At 44.5% G+C, this 23,357-nt stretch overlaps 1 protein-coding gene across 4 annotated transcripts in view; it reads left to right on the top strand.

Moving 5' to 3' along the window:
* The window catches only part of IQSEC3 (IQ motif and Sec7 domain ArfGEF 3), an 84,314-nt gene extending 64,922 nt beyond the window's left edge, over positions 1 to 19,392 (top strand). Inside the window, exons 6-14 of one of the 4 annotated variants that reach the window (XM_075343639.1) lie at positions 1,696 to 1,818; positions 2,159 to 2,325; positions 3,172 to 3,311; positions 5,004 to 5,129; positions 5,260 to 5,359; positions 5,479 to 5,640; positions 5,719 to 5,811; positions 12,659 to 12,702; positions 13,835 to 19,392. In XM_075343639.1, the coding sequence (XP_075199754.1) occupies positions 1,696 to 1,818; positions 2,159 to 2,325; positions 3,172 to 3,311; positions 5,004 to 5,129; positions 5,260 to 5,359; positions 5,479 to 5,640; positions 5,719 to 5,811; positions 12,659 to 12,702; positions 13,835 to 14,218 (1,339 nt within the window). In that variant the 3' untranslated portion in view covers positions 14,219 to 19,392. Of the gene's footprint in view, positions 1 to 1,695; positions 1,819 to 2,158; positions 2,326 to 3,171; positions 3,312 to 5,003; positions 5,130 to 5,259; positions 5,360 to 5,478; positions 5,812 to 12,639; positions 12,703 to 13,834 lie in introns of all 4 variants that reach the window. The other 3 variants (XM_075343640.1, XM_075343641.1, XM_075343638.1) reach the window with 3 other exon arrangements.
* Positions 19,393 to 23,357: the final 3,965 nt, after the last annotated feature.

Below are 23,357 nucleotides of genomic sequence, written 5' to 3'. Positions count from 1 at the left end.
CATTGTAAAATTGGAAAATAATTTAAATTCATAAAATTACGAAAAATTCATAAATTAATATAAAATAGTAAAATAACAAAAAAAACCTGAAAAATAATAAATAATAGTAAAATATTTAACATGGGAAAATGACAGAGTAGTAAATTAAGCAAAAATTGTACAATAATATAAAATAATAAAATCAGTAAATGATTTAAAATAGTATAAAGATTTTATATAAATATATATATATATATAATATATATATATATATATAAATAAAATAACAAAACATAAAATTGGAAAATAACATAAATTCATGAAATGACAAATTGCCAATAATTAATAATGTATAATAGTAAAGTAACAGAATAGGTAAAATATATAAAATAGTATAAAGATAAAAAAAATAGTAAAATAGAAAACATAAAATTGGAGAATAATATCAATTCATAAAATGATAAATTACCAAAAATTTGTAAAATAATATAAAATAGTAAAGTAACATAAAATAGGTAAAAGTTATAAAATAGTATTAAGATAAAAAATAGTAAAATACAGAACATAAAATTGGAAAATAATATAAATTCATAAAATTGCCAAAAATTTATAAACTGATATCAAACAGTAAAGTAACATAAAATAAGATATAAATAGTAAAAAAAAAAAATTTGAAAAAATATATAATAAAATAGTAAAATAACAAAACATGAAATAGTACAATAATATAAAATTGGTTAAAGATATAAAACAGTAAAAAGATTTAAAAAAAATAGTAAAATAACAAAGCATGAAATATTAAAACATACATTTTTAAAATGACAAAATATAAATTACCAAAATTTTGTAAAATAACATAAAATTGGTAAAAACTGTAAAACAGTAAAAGATAATCTAAAATAGTACAACATAAAATAGTAAAATTACATAAAATAATACATTAGCGAAGAATAATAAAAAAATTATATAATAGTAAAATAGCAGAAATGGTAAAATAACATCAAATAGTAATAAAAAGTTAGTAAAATAATATGAAATATAAAAAAGGATAAATTAGTAAATAAATGCACTAACATAATAGTAAATTAACAATATGGTAAAATGATATAAAATTGTAATATAATAAAATACGGTACATAAACGATATAAAATAGTAAAATAATATAAACTTTTAAAATAAAAAATAATATAATAACAAAATATTAATATGATATACCGGTAAATGTGTAAAATATAAATTCATAAAATGATGTGAATTATACAAAAATAGTAAAATAATATAAACTAGTTAAATAGCAACAAAAAAAATATAAAATAGTGATATAATATAAATTAAATAGCATTAAATAAAAATGTAAAATAATAAAATAGTAAAACATAAATTTGAAAAAAAATAGCAATTTGGTAAATTAACATAAAATAGTAAAATAACATAAAAAAAGTAATATAATGATCATGTCTGTAAAGCACTGTGGAATTAATTAATACAAGTGATAAAATACTAAAATAACAAATTAGTAAATAAAATAGTAAAATAATATAAAAAAAAAGCATAAAATCAAATAGTGAAAATCGCCTAAAACTGTGGAAAAACATAAAATAATATAGTAAAATATTGCAAAGAATAATTTCTGCTGCGGTTTCAGTAATTGTTGACTTTCCCGCTCTTTTTGATCACCCCCCGCTGGTTTCGGCTCGCGCCCGTGTTTTTCGTAGCTGTGTCGTGGATGAAATGGACTTTTCCAACATGGAGCTGGACGAGGCGCTGCGGAAGTTCCAGGCGCACATCCGCGTTCAGGGCGAGGCGCAGAAGGTGGAGCGCTTGATTGAAGCCTTCAGGTGGGTCTGTGTTGTTGGTGACCAATGTTTCATTAGGTGCAATACTGTAGACTGCCTCTCTGTATTGCACAAACTTGTTTTAGGCCTTTCCACTCAGATATAGGGAGGTTTCTTAGTAGCGCTGTATTACATTAGGTTGTCGAGCCGCCGCTTCACTTTGGTGTTTTTATTTTTTTTTTAATATGCTATACAATAGACTGCCTCTAATACTGCACAGACTTGTTTCAGGCATTTAGATATGAAAAATGCAGCTTCAGTTTTACCAATGTAACATCATTTTTTTTTTAGAAATTACATAATCTGATCTCTCTTGTGCCCCCCCCCTCCCCCCCCGCTATAGCCAGCGGTACTGTATGTGTAACCCGGACATCGTCCAGCAGTTCCACAACCCGGACACCATCTTTATCCTGGCGTTTGCTGTCATCCTTCTGAACACCGACATGTACAGCCCCAGCATCAAACCCGACCGCAAGATGATGCTGGAAGACTTCATCCGAAACCTCAGAGGTCAGAACCACCACAGGGTTATTAGTGATAGTGCCGCCATGTAGAGTGACTCGTGGCCCATGATAAATGCCCCTCAGGACGCCTCGTCCGGCTTCTTATGTGTGTCCACGAGACGTTCCCATTTTGGGGACTGAATGTCCCAATGACTCTGGGATAGCGGGGGCCCGGGGCTCCTAAGCTGCCCTCAAGCAAGGGGGTCCTTTGCTATTCCTAATCTCAGAGATACTCCTGATGGTGGAGAGGTCTGAGTCTCCTTCCTGGCCCTGCTCCTGACCAGCCCTGATCTCATTCCCCCTTCCTCCCCGCAGGGAGGGACAGGACAGGAGTGTGATGAAACCCACAGATAAATACAGACAGGGGGAAACCACCAGCAGACACAAAGGATAACGCCATAAGAGATTAGGAGGAAAACAAGAGCAGGAAGGAAGCAACAAAATAACAGGAGCAAACTCCACAACTGCTCCAAGCAATGGTAGGACACCACACCTCACAGACCAACATAGAGTAAACTATAGCTGGCATGGGAGGAAAGTTTCAACCAGCATAAATAGGAGGGGAGCAGATGTGATAGGTCTCCTCACAACATGTGACCAAAGGGGCAAGCAAACCAGCAGAGATTAACTCTTGCTAGCCTGCCTATGAATCAGCACACAGCAGGTCGACACCTGAGCCTGCCTGTTGTGATCGCAGACATTAGAAACCATCGGGTGGAGAAATAGACTGAAATCTGAACAGTGCCCAGCGCCGCCATGACAGTTGGCGACGTTTGTGCCATGGAAGATTCTCCAGTCCTTGGAAAAACTGGGTGACAATTATTAACCGAGCCATTTCCCGTTTCCTCCTCAGGGGTGGACGACGGAGCGGACATTCCCCGGGACATGGTGGTCGGCATCTACGAGCGCATCCAACAGAAGGAGCTAAAATCTAACGAGGACCACGTGACCTATGTGACGAAGGTGGAAAAGTCCATCGTGGGCATGAAGAGCGTAAGTGTGCACAGCACTGCTTGTCCTGGTGACCACCGCCAGCAGAGGGCGCTGTGTGCAACGTGCTGGGGCCACTCCAGCGTGTCTGCTATACAACAGACTGCCTCTCCATTCTGCACAGGGTCGTTAAAGGTTCCTGATTCTCATGTATTGAAGCTCTACAGTAGACTGCTTCTCTATGCCACACAGACTTGAGTTAGGTTCCTGATTTTCATATATTGAAGCTCTATAGTAGACTGCTTCTCTATGCCACACAGACTTGTGTTAGGTTCCTGATTCTCTTGCATTGAAGCTCTATAGTAGACTGCTTCTCTGTGCTGCACAGATTTGTGTTAGGTTCCTGATTTTCATGTATTGAAGCTCTATAGTAGACTGCTTCTTTGTGCTGCACATACTTGAGTTAGGGTCCTGATTCTCATGCATTGAAGCTCTATAGTAGACTGCTTCTCTGTGCTGCACAGACTTGAGTTAGTCTCTTGATTCTCATGTATTGAAGCTCTACAGTAGACTGCTTCTCTATGCCACACAGACTTGAGTTAGGTTCCTGATTTTCATATATTGAAGCTCTATAGTAGACTGCTTCTCTTCTCTGCACAGACTTGTGTTAGGTTCCGGATTCTCTTGCATTGAAGCTCTATAGTAGACTGCTTCTCTGTGCTGCACAGATTTGTGTTAGGTTCCTGATTATCATGTATTGAAGCTCTATAGTAGACTGCTTCTCTATACTGCACAGACTTGAGTAAGGTTCCTGATTCTCATGCATTGAATCTCTATAGTAGACTGCTTCTCTATACTGCACATACTTGAGTTAGGGTCCTGATTCTCATGCATTGAAGCTCTATAGTAGACTGCTTCTCTATGCTGCACAGACTAGAGTTAGGTTCCTGATTCTCATGTATTGAAGCTCTATAGTAGACTGCTTCTCTATACTGCACAGACTTGAGTTAGGTTCCTGATTCTCATGTATTGAAGCTCTATAGTAGACTGCTTCTCTGTGCCGCACAGACTAGAGATAGGTTCCTGATTCTCATGCATTGAAGCTCTATAGTAGACTGCTTCTCTGTCCTGCACAGACTTGAGTTAGGTTCCTGATTCTCATGTATTGAAGCTCTATAGTAGACTGCTTCTCTGTGCTGCACAGACTTGAGTTAGGTTCCACCACATTTAAAAACAACTGACATACTGAAGTGGTCATAAGATGCTCCATATACCATACAACAGACTGCCTCTTTATCCTGCACAGCGTTGTTTTAGGTTCCTGATACACATAGATTGAAGCAGTCATATTAAGTTCTAAATGCTATATAATAGACTACTTCTCCATGATACACAGACTTGAAATAGGTTCCACCTCATTTAGAAAAAACTGACGCAATGAATCTCTATATGCCATACAATAAACTGCCTCTCGATTCTGCACAGGGTTGTTTTATGTTCAATGACAGTCAAACGGGAGGTACAGGTATTGAGGAGGTCGATGTAAGCACTGGATGCTATACTGCAGACTGCCTCTTTATGCTGCACAGACTGGAGTTAGGTTCCTTGTGCTTAGAAATCTTAAGATGACCACAGTAATCAGACAGAACAGACGTACTGAAGTGGTCCTAGAAATGTCTGTATGCTATACAACAGACTGCCTCTCAATAGTGCACAGACTTGCTTGCAAAATTAATGTTGTTTTGATTTATACAGGTGCTGTCGGTCCCTCACAGACGTCTCGTCTGCTGCAGCCGCCTCTTCGAAGTGACCGACGTGAACAAGGTGCAGAAACAAGCCGCCCACCAGCGAGAGGTCTTCCTGTTTAATGACCTTCTACTGGTGAGTACCATAGGTCTCTTCCTCCAGTCACACCCAGAGCTGCCGGCACGCAGGGCAGCGCTTATACCTACACTCAACCAGCAGAGCGCAGCAGCGAGACGCCAACTCTAATGTCTGTATTCTTACCCAGATCTTGAAGCTTTGCCCCAAAAAGAAGACGTCCTCCACCTACACGTTCTGCCGGGCGGTGCCGCTGCTGGGGATGCAGTATCATCTTTATGAGAACGAATGTGAGGGTTTTTTTGGGTTATGGTTCCAGTAAAATACTCAGGGTTTAGACTGCAATACCAGCCTCAGCCACAGAACGAGGGTGGCGCTGTTTTCCAAATCTCATTTTCATGTCCCCCAGATTACCCGCACGGGATCACGCTGGTCAGCCCGCTCTCCGGCTCCGAGAAGAAACTGGTTTTGCATTTCTGCGCACTCGGGGCCGAGGAGCTGCAGAAATTCCTGGAGGATCTGAAGGAGTCGATCTGTGAAGTGAGCGAGATGGAGCAGATCCGGATCGAATGTGAGCGCTGGGGGAATTTTCGGGAGTCCGATAGCGAAAGTAAAGCGTCCGGTGATCAGTCTGTGTTGTGTTTTGCAGGGGAGCTGGAGAAGCAGCATGGGGTGCGGGCGGTCCCCAATAAGACAAACGGGTCTCAGCTGGACCTTCAGTCCACGCAGGAGTCCCCCATCGGTGAGTGGCACCTTCCCACAGTGTCACAGACTCGCTCCTCATGACCCCAAGTCTCCCCGCTCCAGTCTCGCTCCGGCCGGCGGCGCTCCCTGCCCGTGTCTGTCTGATCCTCGCCCTCCTTCTATCACCCATTCTGTCTCATCCTTATCCTCTACTTGCTGTGCTGTCACATTTGTCTTGATTGTAGCTAGTGCCCAGGACATTGAGAATATTGACTACATCCCTGGTGGTCTAGGGGAGGAGAGTTTAATGTCTGCTTTCCTGGTGATTTGGGTCAGGATGAGCGTCCCTGGTAATCTGCAGCTGTGTTAAGGGGTACTGTCAATGTTCCTGGTGGTCTAGTGTAGTAAAGGAGTCAGTATTAGCATCCCTGGTGTTCTAGAATTGTGGATTAGGTAATGTCAATAGTCCTGGGGGTCTAGAGGAGTAAATATGTAATTATTAGCACCTCGCGCGATATTGAGCAATGGAGGGGTTAATGTCAATAGTCCTGGGGGTCTAGAGGAGTATATATGTTATTATTAGCACCCCTCACAATATTGAGCAGTGGAGGGGGTAATGTCAATAGTCCTGGGGGTCTAGAGGAGTAAATATGTAATTATTAGCACCCCTCGCGATATAGAGCAATGGAGGGGGTAATGTCAATAGTCCTGGGGGTCTAGAGGAGTAAATATGTAATTATTAGCACCCCTCGCGATATAGAGCAATGGAGGGGGTAATGTCAATAGTCCTGGGGGTCTAGAGGAGTAAATATGTAATTATTAGCACCCCTCACAATATTGAGCAGTGGAGGGGGTAATGTCAATAGTCCTGGGGGTCTAGAGGAGTATATATGTAATTATTAGCACCCCTCACAATCTTGAGCAGTGGAGGGGGTAATGTCAATAGTCCTGGGGGTCTAGAGGAGTATATATGTAATTATTAGCACCCCTCACGATATAGGGCAGTGGAGGGGTTAATGTCAATAGTCCTGGGGGTCTAGAGGAGTAAATATGTAATTATTAGCACCCCTCACAATATAAAGCAGTGGAGGGGGTAATGTCAATAGTCCTGGAGGTCTAAGATAGTAAAAAGTGTAATATCTGTATCCCTGGTAGTCCATGGCACGCCTGATCATCTAGAGCATTGTAAGGGGAAAAGTTAATATTCATCGTGGTCTAGGACAGGAAAGAGTTCAGAGTCTGTATCCCTGGTGGTCTAGGGCGTTAAACAAAGAAGTTTTAGCATTTCTGGTGATCTTGAGTAATGAAGGGGGTAATATCAATATTCCTGGTGGCCTAGGATAGTAAAGATTTTAGCATCACCACCCCTGGTGATCTAGAGCAATGTAAGGGTTAATGTCAATATTCCTGGTGGCCTAGGGTAGTAAAGGTTTTAGCATCACCACCCCTGGTGATCTAGAGCGATGTAAGGGTTAATGTCAATATTCCTGGTGGTCTAGGGGAGTGAAGGAGTTAATTTGTAAGGCGGTCAGAGGTTAATTCCAGTGTTCCTGCTGGTAATCTTGGCCAGTGAATAGGCTAAAGGAAGGTTCCCTGGTGATCTAGGGCAGTAAAAAATTAATATCTGTATACCTAGTGGTCTATGGGGAGTAATCAATGAGAGATGTAGAAAAGTGCAGCACAAGAGAAGACTTACAAAGCAGCGTATAAATGATGATGAGCGGATGAGCTGGAGGTTATTAGAAGCTACAGGAATGGTCGCAGACGAGATGCGGTAAGGTGCAGGCAATGGCAGATTGGAGGTGACTGAAAGCATGTTACACACAGGCAGTACGAGGAAATTCGGGAAGACAGACGTGAGAGGCTGTCGTGAGAGCAAGATAGGTGTAGGAAGGGTGGTAGACAGTGAGAAGAGGTGAAGGTAGGGGCAACACGTGAGGAGTCCAGGAGGCAGGAAGAAAAGATGTCCATACAGCAATAGAACAGGATGGCCTCATTGGAGACCCCATGGCGGTAACACAGGAGAAGTCCTGGAGGCAGGATGGAAGGTTGGTGTAGAATTGAGAATTAATAAGGACTAATACTAGGTAAGGGGAGATATGTGTGAGGTTATGGCTGCTGTCAGTTTTAGACTCCATACAGTTGTAGAACAGGATGGACTCATTGGAGACCCCATGGCGGTAACACAGGAGGAGTCCTGAAGGTAGGATGGAAGGTTGGCGTAGAGTTGAGAAATGATAAGGACTAATACTAGGTAAGGGGAGATATGTGTGAGGTTATGGCTGCTGTCAGTTTTAGACTCCATACAGTTGTAGAACAGGATGGCCTCATTGGAGACCCCATGGCGGTCACATGGGAGGAGTCCTCAAGCAGGAAGGAAAGTTATTGTCGTGTTGAGAATTAATAAGGACTTATGCGGGCCGTCACACGATACGATCTATCGTGCGATCGCACGAGCGATCGTACCCGCCCCCGTCGTTTGTGTGTCACGGGCAAATCGCTGCCTGTGTCGCACAAAGTCGTTAAACCCCCGTCACACGAACTTACCTGCTGAGCGACCTCGCTGTGGGCGGCGAACATCCACTTCCTGAAGGGGGTGGGACGTTCGGCGTCACAGCGACGTCACACAGCCGCCGGCCAATAGAAGCGGAGGGGCGGAGATGAGCGGGACGTAAACATCCCGCCCACCTTCTTCCTTCAGCATTGCCGGTGGCCGCAGGTAAGCTGCAGTTCATCGTTCCCGGGGTGTTACCCGGAGCGATGTGTGCTACCCCGGGTACGATGAACAACCGGCGCAGGGAAGAATAAACGATTTTTTAAAAATAAACGACGTGTACATGATTTGTAACCAATTTGCGATCGTTCTGAGATGCTCGGAGGTGTCACACGAAACGACGTCGCAAACGATGCCAGATGTGCGTCACGAAAACCGTGACCCCGACGACATATCGCGCGATGGCTCGTCTCGTGTGACGCCTGTATAACACTAGATAAGGGGAGATATGTGTGATGCTACAGCTGCTGTCAGTTTTAGCCTCCATACAATAATAGAGCAGGGTGGCCTCATTGGAAAGCCCATGGCAGTAACACAGGAGGAGTCCCGGAGGCAGGAAGGAAAGTTGGTGTCAAGTTGAGAATTAATAAGGACTAATACTAAGTAAGGGGAGATATGTGTGATGTTATGGCTGCTGTCAGTATTAGACTTCATACAGTAAAAGAATAGGGAGGCCTCATTGGAAACCCCATGGCGGTAGCATGGGAGGAGTCCTGGAGGCAGGAAGGAAAGTTGGTGTCGAGCTGAGATTAATAAGGACTAATACTAGGGAAGAGGAGATATGTGTGAGGTTATGGCTGCTGTCAGTTTTAGGCTCCATAGAATTATAGAACAGGGTGACCTCATTGGAGACCCCATAGCATTAACACAGGAGGAGTCCCGGAGGCAGGAAGGAAAGTTGGTGTCAAGTTGAGAATTAATAAGGACTAACACTAGGTAAGGTGAGATATTTGTGATGTCATGGCTGCTGTCAGTTTTAGACTTCATACAGTAAAAGAATAGGGTGGCCTCATTGGAAACCCCATGGCGGTAACACGGGAGGAGTCCTAGAGGCAGGAAGGAAAGTTGTCAAGTTGAGAAATAATAGGGACTAAGACTAGAGAAGAGGAGATAAGGTATGTGTGAGGTTATGGCTGCTGTTTTAGACTCTATACAATAATAGAATATGGTGGCCTCATTGGAGACCCCATGGCAGTAACACAGGTGGAGTCCTGGAGGCAGGAAGGAAAGTTGGTGTCAAGTTGAGAATTAATAAGGACTAATACTAAGTAAGGTGAGATATTTGTGATGTCATGGCTGCTGTCAGTTTTAGACTTCATACAGTAAAAGAATAGGGTGGCCTCATTGGAAACCCCATGGCGGTAACATGGGAGGAGTCCTGGAGGCAGGAAGGAAAGTTGGTGTCGAGCTGAGATTAATAAGGACTAATACTAGGGAAGAGGAGATATGTGTGAGGTTATGGCTGATGTCAGTTTTAGGCTCCATAGAATTATAGAACAGGGTGACCTCATTGGAGACCCCATAGCATTAACACAGGAGGAGTCCCGGAGGCAGGAAGGAAAGTTGGTGTCAAGTTGAGAATTAATAAGGACTAACACTAGGTAAGGTGAGATATTTGTGATGTCATGGCTGCTGTCAGTTTTAGGCTTCATACAGTAATATAATAGGGTAGCCTCATTGGAAACCCCATGGGGGTAACATGGAAGGAGTCCCGGAGGCAGGAAGGAAAGTTGTTGTCCAGTTGAGAAAAGATAAGGACTAATGTAACAAACAGCTGGGGGGGGAGGGGGGGTCACACAGACTTCCCACTGCTGCCACAAATTTCGCACTGAACAGGCCTCTGCTGCCCCCTATCATCCACGCAGTTACGCAGTTGACTGATAATACATAAATGAGGCTACCGCTGTTTCCACTATTAGGCCGATTACTGGGGTGCTTAAGTAACGGTATTGTGTATGTAGCACCAGTTCCAGCACATGGAATATGTATATAGCTAGCTACCATCACTACCAAGCTCCACAAGAACACAAAAAAATATTAACTGCCACCACCAATCGTATTATGCCACCACCAATCGTTGTACAGGCCGATTTGACACCCGTTACAAGTAACATATGCTCTCTTCGGGTTGGCGGTTATAGAGCAACAGGAACGACACTATTAAATTTTATATATTTACTTCTAAAGAGTAGGCAGTGTTTATAAAAATATGCAAGATTGTACAAAAGGGAAAAATACAATACAGCATATACAATTACATAAAATAAAAGGGATAAACAAAAGAACATTACAACACTTGTGTCATTGAAATAGTTCAGATATATGGAGGGAGGTACTCCTTAGGAAAATGTAGAACAATCCTACATCGTAATGTATCCTCTTGGCATTGAACAAAGCAAAAATTTGGTATGTACCTTTTATTAATACAAGTCACCTACCCTCTGGTGACCTCATGTGGGGGATATTTGTGGGATTTGTTCCAATTTCCATAAAATTATGAAATCCTAATTTCTGGCATATGTCTGCTCCTGAACGTCTCAGGTGGGAAATATTACCGTCATCTTTCCTATCAGGATTTTATCTGTTCATAGATAGAAAACATGACATTGCTATTATCATCTATCTGATGATATCCATTTGGCTGGGCCCCAGCTATCGCCCAGCGAAGCAAAACGGTATTTTTCATTCTCCACTTTGTTATGAGTTTAGAAATATAATTTCCTTTCTTTTATTTTGACTCTATTTATAAAATCTCAATTCATAGTTTCTATAAGATTAAACAAAGGTATTTTAATTTCTCTAGTCTTCTGTCCACATGGTTCTTATTTGTACCTGGTTGTAAATTTGCTCTCCGCCACCTTCCTGTGCATTCAAGCTAAGTTGGCTAAGCAAATGTTGGCCATTAAAGGTTCTTGAAAGTTTCCTTGATTACTAAAGGGAGGGGGCAGCTGCATGTGGAGGTTTGAGTGTTAGATTTCTAGCGCTTGGTTAATTATGCGATGTATTGTGAATTTTTCAATTTTCTACGACAACTAATACTAGGTAAGGGGGAGATATGTGTGATGTCATGGCTGCTGTCAATTTTAGCCTCCATACAGTAATAGAACAGGATGGACTCATTGTAGACCCCATGGCGGTAACACAGAAGGAGTCCTGGAGGCAGGATGGAAAGGTGGAGTAGAGTTGTGAAATGATAAGGACTAATACTAGGGAAGAGGAGAAATGTGTGATTTTATAGTTGCTCTCAGTTTTAGCTTCCATACAGTAATAGAACAGGATGGACTCATTGTAGACCCCATGGCGGTAACACAGAAGGAGTCCTGGAGGCAGGATGGAAAGGTGGAGTAGAGTTGTGAAATGATGAGGACTAATACTAGGGAAGAGGAGAAATGTGTGATTTTATAGTTGCTCTCAGTTTTAGCCTCTATACAGTAATAGAACAGGATGAATTCATTGGAGCCCCCTTGGCGGTAACACAGAACGGGTCCTGGAGCAGGATAGTAGATTGGCATAGAGTTGATTAATTATAAGGACTAATACTAGGGAAGGAGAGAAATGTGTGATTTTATGGCTGCTGTCAATTTTTGCTCTATACAATAAAAGAAAAGGGTGGCCTCATTGAAGACCCCATGGCGATAACACAGGAGGAGTCCTGGAGGTAGGATGAAAAGTTGGGGTCGAGTTGAGAAACGATAAGGACTAATACTAGAGAAGGGGAGAAATATGTGAGGTTACGGCTTTGTCAGTTTTTACTCCATACAATAAAAGAACAGGGTGGCCTCATTGGAGACCACATGGCGGTAACACAGGAGGAGCCCCGGAGGCAGGATGAAAAGTCGTAGAGTTGAGAAATGATAAGGACTAAATCTAGGGAAGGGGAGAAATGTGTGATTTTATTTTCTGCTGTCCGTTTTAGACTCTATAACGTAATAGAACAGGATGGCCTCATTGGAGACCCCATGGCGGTACCATTGCTACTGCAGATACCATGACTTAGGAACTTGGTGGGTTGTGCTGTCTGTGCAGCGGGGCATTGTTAGGTTCATATCGTGAGTCATCCCATTCATAGGAAAAAGTGAATCTCCTTAGTAACCACTGGTGATTATGGGATGCCCCACCCCTTTTATCCCCATGTATCTCTATGTCATTGAGTCTGAACTTCCTTCCAGTGCCGGACTCTCTCGGCTTCTCTCTGTTTCCTCATTCTTTTATTACGTTCCTTCCTTCTTATGTTACCCCATCCTCAACCTTCTCCCTTTTCTCTCCGTTTTGCTATCTCTTTCTCTCTCCTCTTCTCTCTTTCTGTGTCTCTTTCTCTCTCCTCCACCTAAGTTCACCTCATATTTTGAAGGTAAGCGCGAGTCACCTGAGAAGGACACCGACAGCGTGGTGGAGGTGAGTAGCGCTGTACTGTATACGGGCTGCGGCACTGACCAATCACAACGCTCCATCCTGCGCTGCTCAACCATCCTTCAACTCAGTGCAACCACCTCCATTTTAATTGGCTAATATTTTACCCATAGATGCACCCGGCAATCACCCCATTACTCTCCGCCCGCAATATACCAATCCCAATATACATGGACCTGCTGCCTTCATAGGAGGGGAGAATCTAATTTCTAGACTAGGTGGTCACACAACAACCTTCTGCTGCATTTTGGGAAATCTAGGCACTTTTATACATTATATGGTCATGATATAAGCCAAATAAAGTAAGCAGAATTCTGATTGCAGCTCTGGAGCACAAGACATAACGTAGCTGATAGCACTTTTTCTACCAGGTTAGTGCAGGTTTTTAGCATTTGTGCATGTGTCAGACGTCCGCTCCTCTGCATAGGCAGCAGGTCCCTGTATATACGATCAGTTTATCTTGCAGACCACTGGTTTCTCGGATTGTTACTGATATCTTCCCCATATAAAATATGCAATCTGTCATAATTACATGAATGTGATCATAAAAAAGCACAATCTGAACAGATGTGTCGCCCTGTACTGATATAACGCTATTATACACCTCTTAAAGGGGAACTCCACTCAGACATGAAAGTGTGTCCGCCCCGTAGTGTTTGTATCGACTCCTCACCTGCACATTGTTTAGGCTCTGTGCCCCCCTCACTGTCACCGTACGGTGTGGTTGTCTCCTTCCTTAACACATATTTTCCTTATCCAGAAAATATGTGCCAGACTCCACCCACTTGTCCTTTTTCTACACAATTGGCAGGTATGAGAGATCGACACCTTTTGTGATCAGTGGAGATTCCCTTTAAGGATGGGAAGCGGAGAACTGGCGGTCTGTAATGTAAATATTGGTGCCGTTGAGACCCCCCCCCCCCCCCATTTATTTCCCACAGTGACGAGTCGTTAAGCCCCCCCGTAGTCTTCCCCCGGCATGTCACGCTCTATCGGGAGCCTCCCCCGCTAGTGAGAGTACCCGATCCTAGCTTCTGGGGGGCACAGGGCAGCCAGGATTAGCACGTGGGAGATAGTCTTGTAACATTTAATGCTTCTTTGGCTGTTTCTAAACTAGGTGTCAATTCACAACAGGCTTCAGACGTCCCAGCACAGCGGCCCCCCGGGGCCAGAGAATGGAGCTCCGGCCAGCACGGCTCCTAATGGGAAGCGGGAGGCTCTGCCGGCCGCCCCCTTCGACCGCCTCCTGCAGTGCCAGCAGATTGTCAAGGTGATTGTGCTGGACACACCAGGTCGGGCACTGCCGGCCATCGACCAGACTGTCACCCGCTACCTGTCTGGGTCCTGCTCCTCTACTCCCCTACGCAATGTGGGAGGAGCCGTCCACCAACCCCCTCTACCCCCGCCCCCTCCTCCCTATAACCACCCCCACCAATACTGCCCCCCAGGGGTCTTACTTAGAGAACGCAGGTATTCCAGTGGCTCCCGTAGTCTGGTGTAGGCACTGGGACTGCCTTCCGGGACTGATCTGCCTTCCGGGACTGATCTGCCTTCCGGGACTGATCTGCCTGCTCACTTACCAGGTCTTGCACATGTACCGCCCCTGCCCATGTTCTTTGGCCCCCATCCTCGCACACTCACAGCTGTTCTTGCACACTCTCTCATATTTATCTCATATATTCTTCCACCCGCCCTTGCACAATGATCTAGCCCATCCCCCACCCCACCCCCCGCAATTTGAGTTTGTGACTTTTTAGTAGGTTTGATCACTCTCTTGCCAATATTTTTATTGTGGAGGAACCATTGTAATGATCAGCACGCCCGAGACAATCCACCCTTCCCCCACAATCGGCCCTGACCTCCCATCGCCTCACATGGGATACTCCTACCTATCGCACGCCTGGATTTCGCTGTCTCCGCTCACAATTTCGCCATAGACGGTGAGGACTTTCAAAGGAGAACATGGAAAGATTCGGAGCCGCGACTATGGACCCCACTGCAGACCTCAACCCAAATCATCGAAATGTCCCCAACGCCGCACTGTGTGTCTTCTACCAAGGACTAAAGGGGGGTCCCAGAATTAACATATTAACTTATCCACAATAGGACCACGGGGACTTCCACCATTCCTGAGAACGGGGGTCCCAAAGTCCCCTGTAGAAATGGAGCACTGCTCCATTCACTGTCTATAGGTGTGGTGGTCGTACATAAGAACAAGTGATTGGTGGAGGTCCCAGCAGCCGGACCCCCAGTGATTATACTTTTATCACTTGTCCTGTAGATAAGTTATATATGTTGTTTATGGGACTTAGCCATTATTCTTATGTTGGTTATCAACCAGTTTTCCCATAGAAATGGATTTCTACGTTCTAAGTTAAAATCCATATTTGTGCTGATGAGCTTCAACAAGGGCCAAACAGAGTTTTTGTAAGTGGAGATTTCATGGGGTCACTGATGATGCTCACGAAGAGTATCACTGGTTACTGCATTAACTACACAGTGAATATACATCATATAAATTCTTATTTTCGCTGATGAGCTCCCATAAGGCGAATACAGGCTTTTTGTAGATGAAAGTCCCTCCTCTTCGTCGATGTTTCTCAATGTGACTCCTAGACTGTTAACTATATGGTTCGTTACATGCTGATCCTAGAAAACGTGTTCTTGTTGAGAGCTATAGTAAGGGAAAACTGGTTTCTGTTTCTGCATGTAAACCACTGTGCGGTCTCTAGTAGAGCTCATCAGTGAGAATAAGGTTTCCAATTCTGCATGTGAACCACTGTACGGTCTCTAGTAGAGCTTATCAGTAGGGGCAAGTTTCCAATTCTGCATGTAAACCACTGTGCGGTCTCTAGTAGAGCTCATCAGTGGGAACGAGGTTTCCAATTATGCATGTAAACCAATGTGTGGTCTATAGTAGAGCTCATCAGTGAGAATAAGGTTTCCAATTCTGCATGTGAACCACTGTGCAGTCTCTAGAAGAGCTCATCAGTGAGAAAAAGGCTTCCAATTCTACATGTAAACCATTGTGTGGTCTCTAGTAGACCTCATCAGCAAGAACAAGTTTTCCAATTGTACATGTGAACCACTGTACGATCTCTAGTAAAGCTCATCAGCTTGACCAAGGTCTCCAATTCTGCATGTAAACCACTGTGTGGTCTCTAGTAGAGCTCATCAGTAGGAACAAGGTTTCCAATTCTGCATGTAAACCACTGTACGGTCTCTAGTAGAGCTCATCAGTAGGAACAAGGTTTCCAGTTTTGCATGTAAGACACTCTGGGGCCCTAGTTGTCACTCGGTAGTAAAAACAGGATTTCCAGTTGATATAGCCACAGTGTCTTACATGCAGAAAAGAAAACTTTGTTCCCATTAATGAGCTCTACTTTAGACCGCACAGTGGTTTACATGCAGAATTGGAAACATTGTTCTCGCTGATGAGCTCTACTAGACACCGCACAGTGGTTTACATACAGAATTGTAAAGCTTGTTCCTACTGAGAGCTCTACTAAAGACCGCACAGTGGTTTATATGCAGAATTGGAAACCTTCTCACTGATGAGCTCTTCTACAGACTGCACAGTGGTTTACTTTCAGAATTGGAAACTTTGTTCTCGCTGATGAGATCTACTAGAGACCGCACAGTGGTTTATATGCAGAATTGGAAACCTTCTCACTGATGAGCTCTACTAGAGACCGTACAGTGGTTTACAGGTAGAATTGGAAACTTTGTTCTCGCTGATGAGCTCTACCAGAGACCGCACAGTGGTTTATATGCAGAATTGGAAACCTTCTTCTCATTGATGAGCTCTACTAGTGACCGCACAGTGGTTTACAGGCAGAATTGGAAACCTTGTTCTCGCTGATGAGCTGTAGTAGGGGCTACATAGTGTTTTACACTGATGAGCTCTAGATAGAGCCACTTATTGTTTTTATGTGGAGTAGAAAGTTTTGTGTGTGCAGGTACATTCCGTTAGGACCACACAGTATTTTACCCCCGTAACTGGAAAACGTTTTCCCACTGATCAGCTATAGTGAGCACCATACAGTGTGGAATTAAAAACCTTGTTCCCCCTATTAAGCTTTAGTATAGGTTAAACAGTATTTTACACACAGAATTGAAATCTTCATTCTCACTGATGAGCTGTAGTTAGGACCAAACAGTGTTTTACATGCAGAACTTGAAACCTTGTTGCCACTGAGCTCTAGTTTCGAACATACAGTTTTTTACATGCAGAACTGAAAACCTTATCCAAACTGATGAGCTTTAGTTAGGACCACACAGTGTTTCACATGTGGAACTAGAAATCTTGCTGCTGCTGATGAGCTATACTTGGGACCACACAGTGTTTTACATGAGGAACTACAAACCTTGTTCCCAATATTGAGCTTTAATAGAGGCCGCACAGTATTTTACGTGTAGAATTTGTAACGTTGTTCACACTGATGAGCTATACTAGGGGCCACACATAGGTTTACATGAGGAATTTAAAGCTTTTTTCAGCGAATTAGCTCTAGTTAAGACTCAGTGTTTTACATGCAGAACTGGAAAGCTTGTACTTGTGAGCTATAATAGGAGGCCACTCTGTGTTTAACATGTGGATTTAGAAAACCTTGTTCTAGTTTGATGAGCTCTATTAAGGGCCAAACAGTGTTTTTCAGGCAAATTAAAATCCTTGTTTTTGCTAATGAACGTTAGTTGAGACCACACAGTATTTTACATACAAAAAGCCTCATTTCTGCAGATAAGCTTTAGATATGATCACAAAGTATTATATACGTGAAATTAAAAACCTCATTCTCACTGATGAGCTCTAATACAGACCAAACAGTGTTTTATAAGTGTAACTAAAAACCTTCCATTTATGACCATATGATAGAATTACAAATACATTATCATGAGCTCTAACATAGTACCACATAGAATTCTGAAACATATTTACACTGATGAGCTATAGTAGGCACCAAACAGTGGTTTACATACGGAATAAAAAAACCTTGTCCCTACTGATGAGTGTTTTAAGACCACACAAAGTTATAAAAATGGAATTGAAAAGCTTGTTCCAGTTATGACCAAAAGGTTGTGTGATTAAACGATACCCATCAGCTCTAGATAGCGCCAAACCTTACACTCATGAGCTCCAATAAGGGCCGAATAGGATGTTAAACCCTTAACCAAAAAAGACATTTCTAGTAGCAAACTCCAATTAGGGCCATTTAATGTTTTACTTGAGGAACTGAAATCCCCAATCCCAGAAAGGGTCAAGCAGTACTTTACATCATATATTCTATTTTCACTGATGAGGTCTAAAAAGGACTGAACAGTCTTTTATAAAAAAAAAACAAAACAAAAACTGAACTGCTATGTTAGCAGTTCTTTTTCACAATACCAATACTTAGTAATAGTGTTAATTATATAGTGTTTAACACGCTGAATTGAGAATTCAATTTTCCCTGATGAGCTCTAGTAAGGGCCGAACACTCTTTTTCCCAGGTGGAAGTGATTAGTCATTACAGATCTTTCCATAGTGATAGCATCCAATGGTAAGTACATTACAAGCTGAATTGAAAGGATGTATTCACACTGATGAGCAGCACCAAGGACCGAACAGCGTTTCCATAAGCCATTGATGTCTCATGATAATACCCCGCCATTAAAGCATTATCTGTAAGGGCTACCATGGCAATGACAGTTCACAGAAGATTATTTTTCTGAATAGGAGTGGATTGTTGTAGCGCTAGATTTTATTATGAGCATTGTCAATACTTTTCCATAGGATTACCGCTATCCTGGGTCAGCTGTAGATTAGATGACAGTTTTGTGCATCTCAAATTGCTACCAGTATCTCATTACTTGTATAATACCTTGTGTATAACCTAATCTAGTTCTTCATAGAGGTAGTTCTTCCACAAACAGCGCCACATCTGTTCGTATCAGGTATTGCGGCTCCGCTCCATTGACGTGAATGGGGCTGTGCTGTAATAACGATTGTGGAAGTGGTGCTGTTTAGGGTATAGAGCAAACGTGTTTTTCTAATCCTAGACAACCCCTTTAAGGCCTTACAAAGGCGCTGGAGAAGAACATATGGCGGATCCAGTCTGCCAAGGTAGAAATAGTCTGTATATACAAGCCATTTTCTAGCCAGCAGGTGTCGCTGTTTCACTGCAAACGGTGACCTCCGCTGGCAGGAATCGGTACTGCGTTATATATTTTTTTTTTTTTAGATTTGATAAATAGTATTTAATATAAGAAAAATGAAATAAAAATATCTATTTTTCAAATAAAGCTATAAAATAATAAGTTAAGTACCATGGATGGTTCTAAAGCTATAAGTGCAATATCCCTTTAACTAGACGTACCAGCATGCCCTGGGAGGCCATTGCCGTTCTATTCTTTTGCCATGTTGTATATTTAGGTTTGCTGATTTTCGGTGGATGTTAATGTCCGGATTTCCCTTGGTCAGGGCCGCGCTCCTGACTGTTACAGAATACAGGCTCCCATTATCCGCTGCTGATCCAGAGACTCATCCGTGCCGGGGTGGAGGGGGGTGAGGACGGCCTCAATGTGGACGTGTGATCGAGCACCCAGACACCTGTAATATTTTGTAATTGATAAGAAGTGAATATTTTATCTGTTCTATAGAAATCTAGAAATAACATGAGATAATGTTACCTCTAAGCACTGAGTCTGTCGTCTGTACCGGGGGTGGGGGTGGGGGGGGGCGCGGCGGCGGATAGTAAGGGACCCCTGTCATCCGGGATCGTGTGTGATACTGTCTGCTGAGCCGTGTATCTAATCCTCTCCTGTGTGATACTGTCTGCTGAGCTGTGTATCTAATCCTCTCCTGTGTGATACTGTCTGCTGAGCCGTGTATCTAATCCTCTCCTGTGTGATACTGTCTGCTGAGCTGTGTATCTAATCCTCTCCTGTGTGATACTGTCTGCTGAGCCGTGTATCTAATCCTCTCCTGTGTGATACTGTCTGCTGAGCCGTGTATCTAATCCTCTCCTGTGTGATACTGTCTGCTGAGCTGTGTATCTAATCCTCTCCTGTGTGATACTGTCTGCTGAGCCCTCTATCTAATCCTCTCCTCTGTGATACTATCTGCTGAGATTTTTGTATCTAATCCTCTCCTGTGTGATACTGTCTGCTGAGCTGTGTATCTAATCCTCTCCTGTGTGATACTGTTTGCTGAGCCGTGTATCTAATCCTCTCCTGTGTGATACTGTCTGCTGAGCCGTGTATCTGTGTGATACTGTCTGCTGAGCCGTGTATCTAATCCTCTCCTGTGTGATACTGTCTGCTGAGCTTTTTGTATCTAATCCTATCCTGTGTGATACTGTCTGCTGAGCTTTGTATCTAATCTTCTCCTGTGTGATACTGTCTGCTGAGCCGTGTATCTGTGTGATACTGTCTGCTGAGCCCTGTATCTAATCCTCTCCTCTGTGATACTGTCTGCTGAGCTTTTTGTATCTAATCCTATCCTGTGTGATACTGTCTGCTGAGCTTTGTATCTAATCTTCTCCTGTGTGATACTGTCTGCTGAGCCGTGTATCTGTGTGATACTGTCTGCTGAGCCCTGTATCTAATCCTCTCCTCTGTGATACTGTCTGCTGAGCTTTTTGTATCTAATCCTCTCCTGTGTGATACTGTCTGCTGAGCCGTGTATCTAATCCTCTCCTGTGTGATACTGTCTGCTGAGCCGTGTATCTAATCCTCTCCTGTGTGATACTGTCTGCTGAGCTTTTTGTATCTAATCCTCTCCTGTGCGATACTGTCTGCTGAGCTTTGTATCTAATCTTCTCCTGTGTGATACTGTCTGCTGAGCCGTGTATCTAATCCTCTCCTGTGTGATACTGTCTGCTGAGCTGTGTATCTGTGTGATACTGTCTGCTGAGCCCTGTATCTAATCCTCTCCTGTGTGATACTGTCTGCTGAGCTTTTTGTATCTAATCCTATCCTGTGTGATACTGTCTGCTGAGCTTTATATCTAATCCTCTCCTGTGTGATACTGTCTGCTGAGCTTTATATCTAATCCTCTCCTGTGTGATACTGTCTGCTGAGCTGTGTATCTAATCCTCTCCTGTGTGATACTGTCTGCTGAGCTGTGTATCTAATCCTCTCCTGTGTGATACAGTCTGCTGAGCCGTGTATTTAATCCTCTCCTGTGTGATACTGTCTGCTGAGCCGTGTATCTAATCCTCTCCTGTGTGATACTGTCTGCTGAGCCGTGTATCTAATCCTCTCCTGTGTGATGCTGTCTGCTGAGCCGTGTATCTAATCCTCTCCTGTGTGATACTGTCTGCTGAGCTGTGTATCTAATCCTCTCCTGTGTTATACTGTCTGCTGAGCTGTGTATCTAATCCTTTCCTGTGTGATACTGTCTGCTGAGCTGTGTATCTAATCCTCTCCTGTGTGATACTGTCTGCTGAGCTGTGTATCTAATCCTCTCCTGTGTTATACTGTCTGCTGAGCTGTGTATCTAATCCTCTCCTGTGTGATACTGTCTGCTGAGCTGTGTATCTAATCCTTTCCTGTGTGATACTGTCTGCTGAGCTATGTATCTAATCCTCTCATGTGTGATACTGTCTGCTGAGCCGTGTATCTAATACTCTCATGTGTGATACTGTCTGCTGAGCTGTGTATCTAATCCTCTCATGTGTGATACTGTCTGCTGAGCTGTGTATCTAATCCTCTCCTGTGTGATACTGTCTGCTGAGCTGTGTATCTAATCCTCTCATGTGTGATACTGTCTGCTGAGCCGTGTATATAAGTCTTTCATGTGTGACTGTCTACAGAATTGCTGTATCTAAGTCTATATTGAGTGATACTGCCTGTTGATCCCATGTATCCGATCCTATTATGTGTGATACTGTATGATGAGCTGCTGTATCTAACACTATGGTGGTACAGTCTCAGAGGACCAGACAGCACTACCCTGCTCATGTATTTTTGCATTGACGGTCGGGGCCGATGGTCTTCTGCTCAGTGACTCATGGACTCGGTGTGTGACTTTCCAGGTCACGTGCTGCAGTGCGGTATCTCGCAGTCACTGAGAGTATATAGTCATAAATAGAAGATATGAGGCAGAAGAGCGGCTGCAGAGTGGATCTGTCTCTGGGGACCCGTGGATCACACTCACAGTCCAATGGCTTCAGTGTGCAGCATAGCATAATTTACATCCACTGTGCCAGGCTCTTCTGACAACTGCTGTGTGCCAGGACCCTCCTCCTCCGCACTGCTGTGTGCCAGGACCACCTCCTCCGCACTACTGTGTGCCAGGACCCTCCTCCTCCGCACTGCTATGTGCCAGGACCTCCTCCTCCGCACTGCTATGTGCCAGGACCTCCTCCTCCGCACTGCTGTGTGCCAGGACCTCCTCCTCCGCACTGCTATGTGCCAGGACCCTCCTCCTCCACACTGCTACGTGCCAGGACCTCCTCCTCCGCACTACTATGTGCCAGGACCCTCCTCCTCCGCACTGCTATGTGCCAGGACCCTCCTCCTCCGCACTGCTATGTGCCAGGACCCTCCTCCTCCGCACTGCTATGTGCCAGGACCTCCTCCTCCGCACTGCTATGTGCCAGGACCTCCTCCTCCGCACTACTGTGTGCCAGGACCCTCCTCCTCCGCACTGCTGTGTGCCAGGACCCTCCTCCTCCGCACTGCTATGTGCCAGGACCCTCCTCCTCCGCACTGCTGTGTGCCAGGACCCTCCTCCTCCGCACTGCTGTGTGCCAGGACCCTCCTCCTCCGCACTGCTGTGTGCCAGGACCCTCCTCCTCCGCACTGCTGTGTGCCAGGACCTCCTCCTCCGCACTGCTGTGTGCCAGGACCCTCCTCCTCCGCACTGCTATGTGCCAGGACCTCCTCCTCCGCACTGCTATGTGCCAGGACCTCCTCCTCCGCACTGCTGTGTGCCAGGACCTCCTCCTCCGCACTGCTGTGTGCCAGGACCCTCCTCCTCCGCACTGCTGTGTGCCAGGACCCTCCTCCTCCGCACTGCTATGTGCCAGGACCTCCTCCTCCGCAGTGCTATGTGCCAGGACCCTCCTCCTCCGCACTGCTGTGTGCCAGGACCTCCTCCTCCGCACTGCTGTGTGCCAGGACCTCCTCCTCCGCACTATGTGCCAGGACCTCCTCCTCCGCACTGCTATGTGCCAGGACCCTCCTCCTACGCACTGCTATGTGCCAGGACCCTCCTCCTCCGCACTGCTATGTGCCAGGACCCTCCTCCTCCGCACTGCTATGTGCCAGGCCCCTCCTCCTCCGCACTGCTATGTGCCAGGCCCCTCCTCCTCCGCACTGCTATGTGCCAGGCCCCTCCTCCTCCACACTGCTATGTGCCAGGCCCCTCCTCCTTCTCACTGCTATGTGCCAGGCCCCTCCTCCTCCTCACTGCTATGTGCCAGGCCCCTCCTTTTCCACACTGCTATGTGCCAGGACCCTCCTCCTCCACACTGCTATGTGCCAGGACCCTCCGCACTGTTATGTGCCAGGACCCTCCGCACTGCTATGTGCCAGGACCCTCCTCCACTGCTATGTGCCAGGCCTCTCCTCCTCCGCATTGCTATGTACCAGGCCTTTCCTCCGCACTGCTATGTCACGACCCTCCTCCTCCGCACTGCTATGTGCCAGGCCCG

The sequence above is a fragment of the Anomaloglossus baeobatrachus genome, chromosome 4 (assembly GCF_048569485.1).
Source record: "Anomaloglossus baeobatrachus isolate aAnoBae1 chromosome 4, aAnoBae1.hap1, whole genome shotgun sequence".
Lineage (NCBI taxonomy): Eukaryota > Metazoa > Chordata > Amphibia > Anura > Aromobatidae > Anomaloglossus > Anomaloglossus baeobatrachus.
This window is presented reverse-complemented; position numbering and strand designations above follow the sequence as displayed.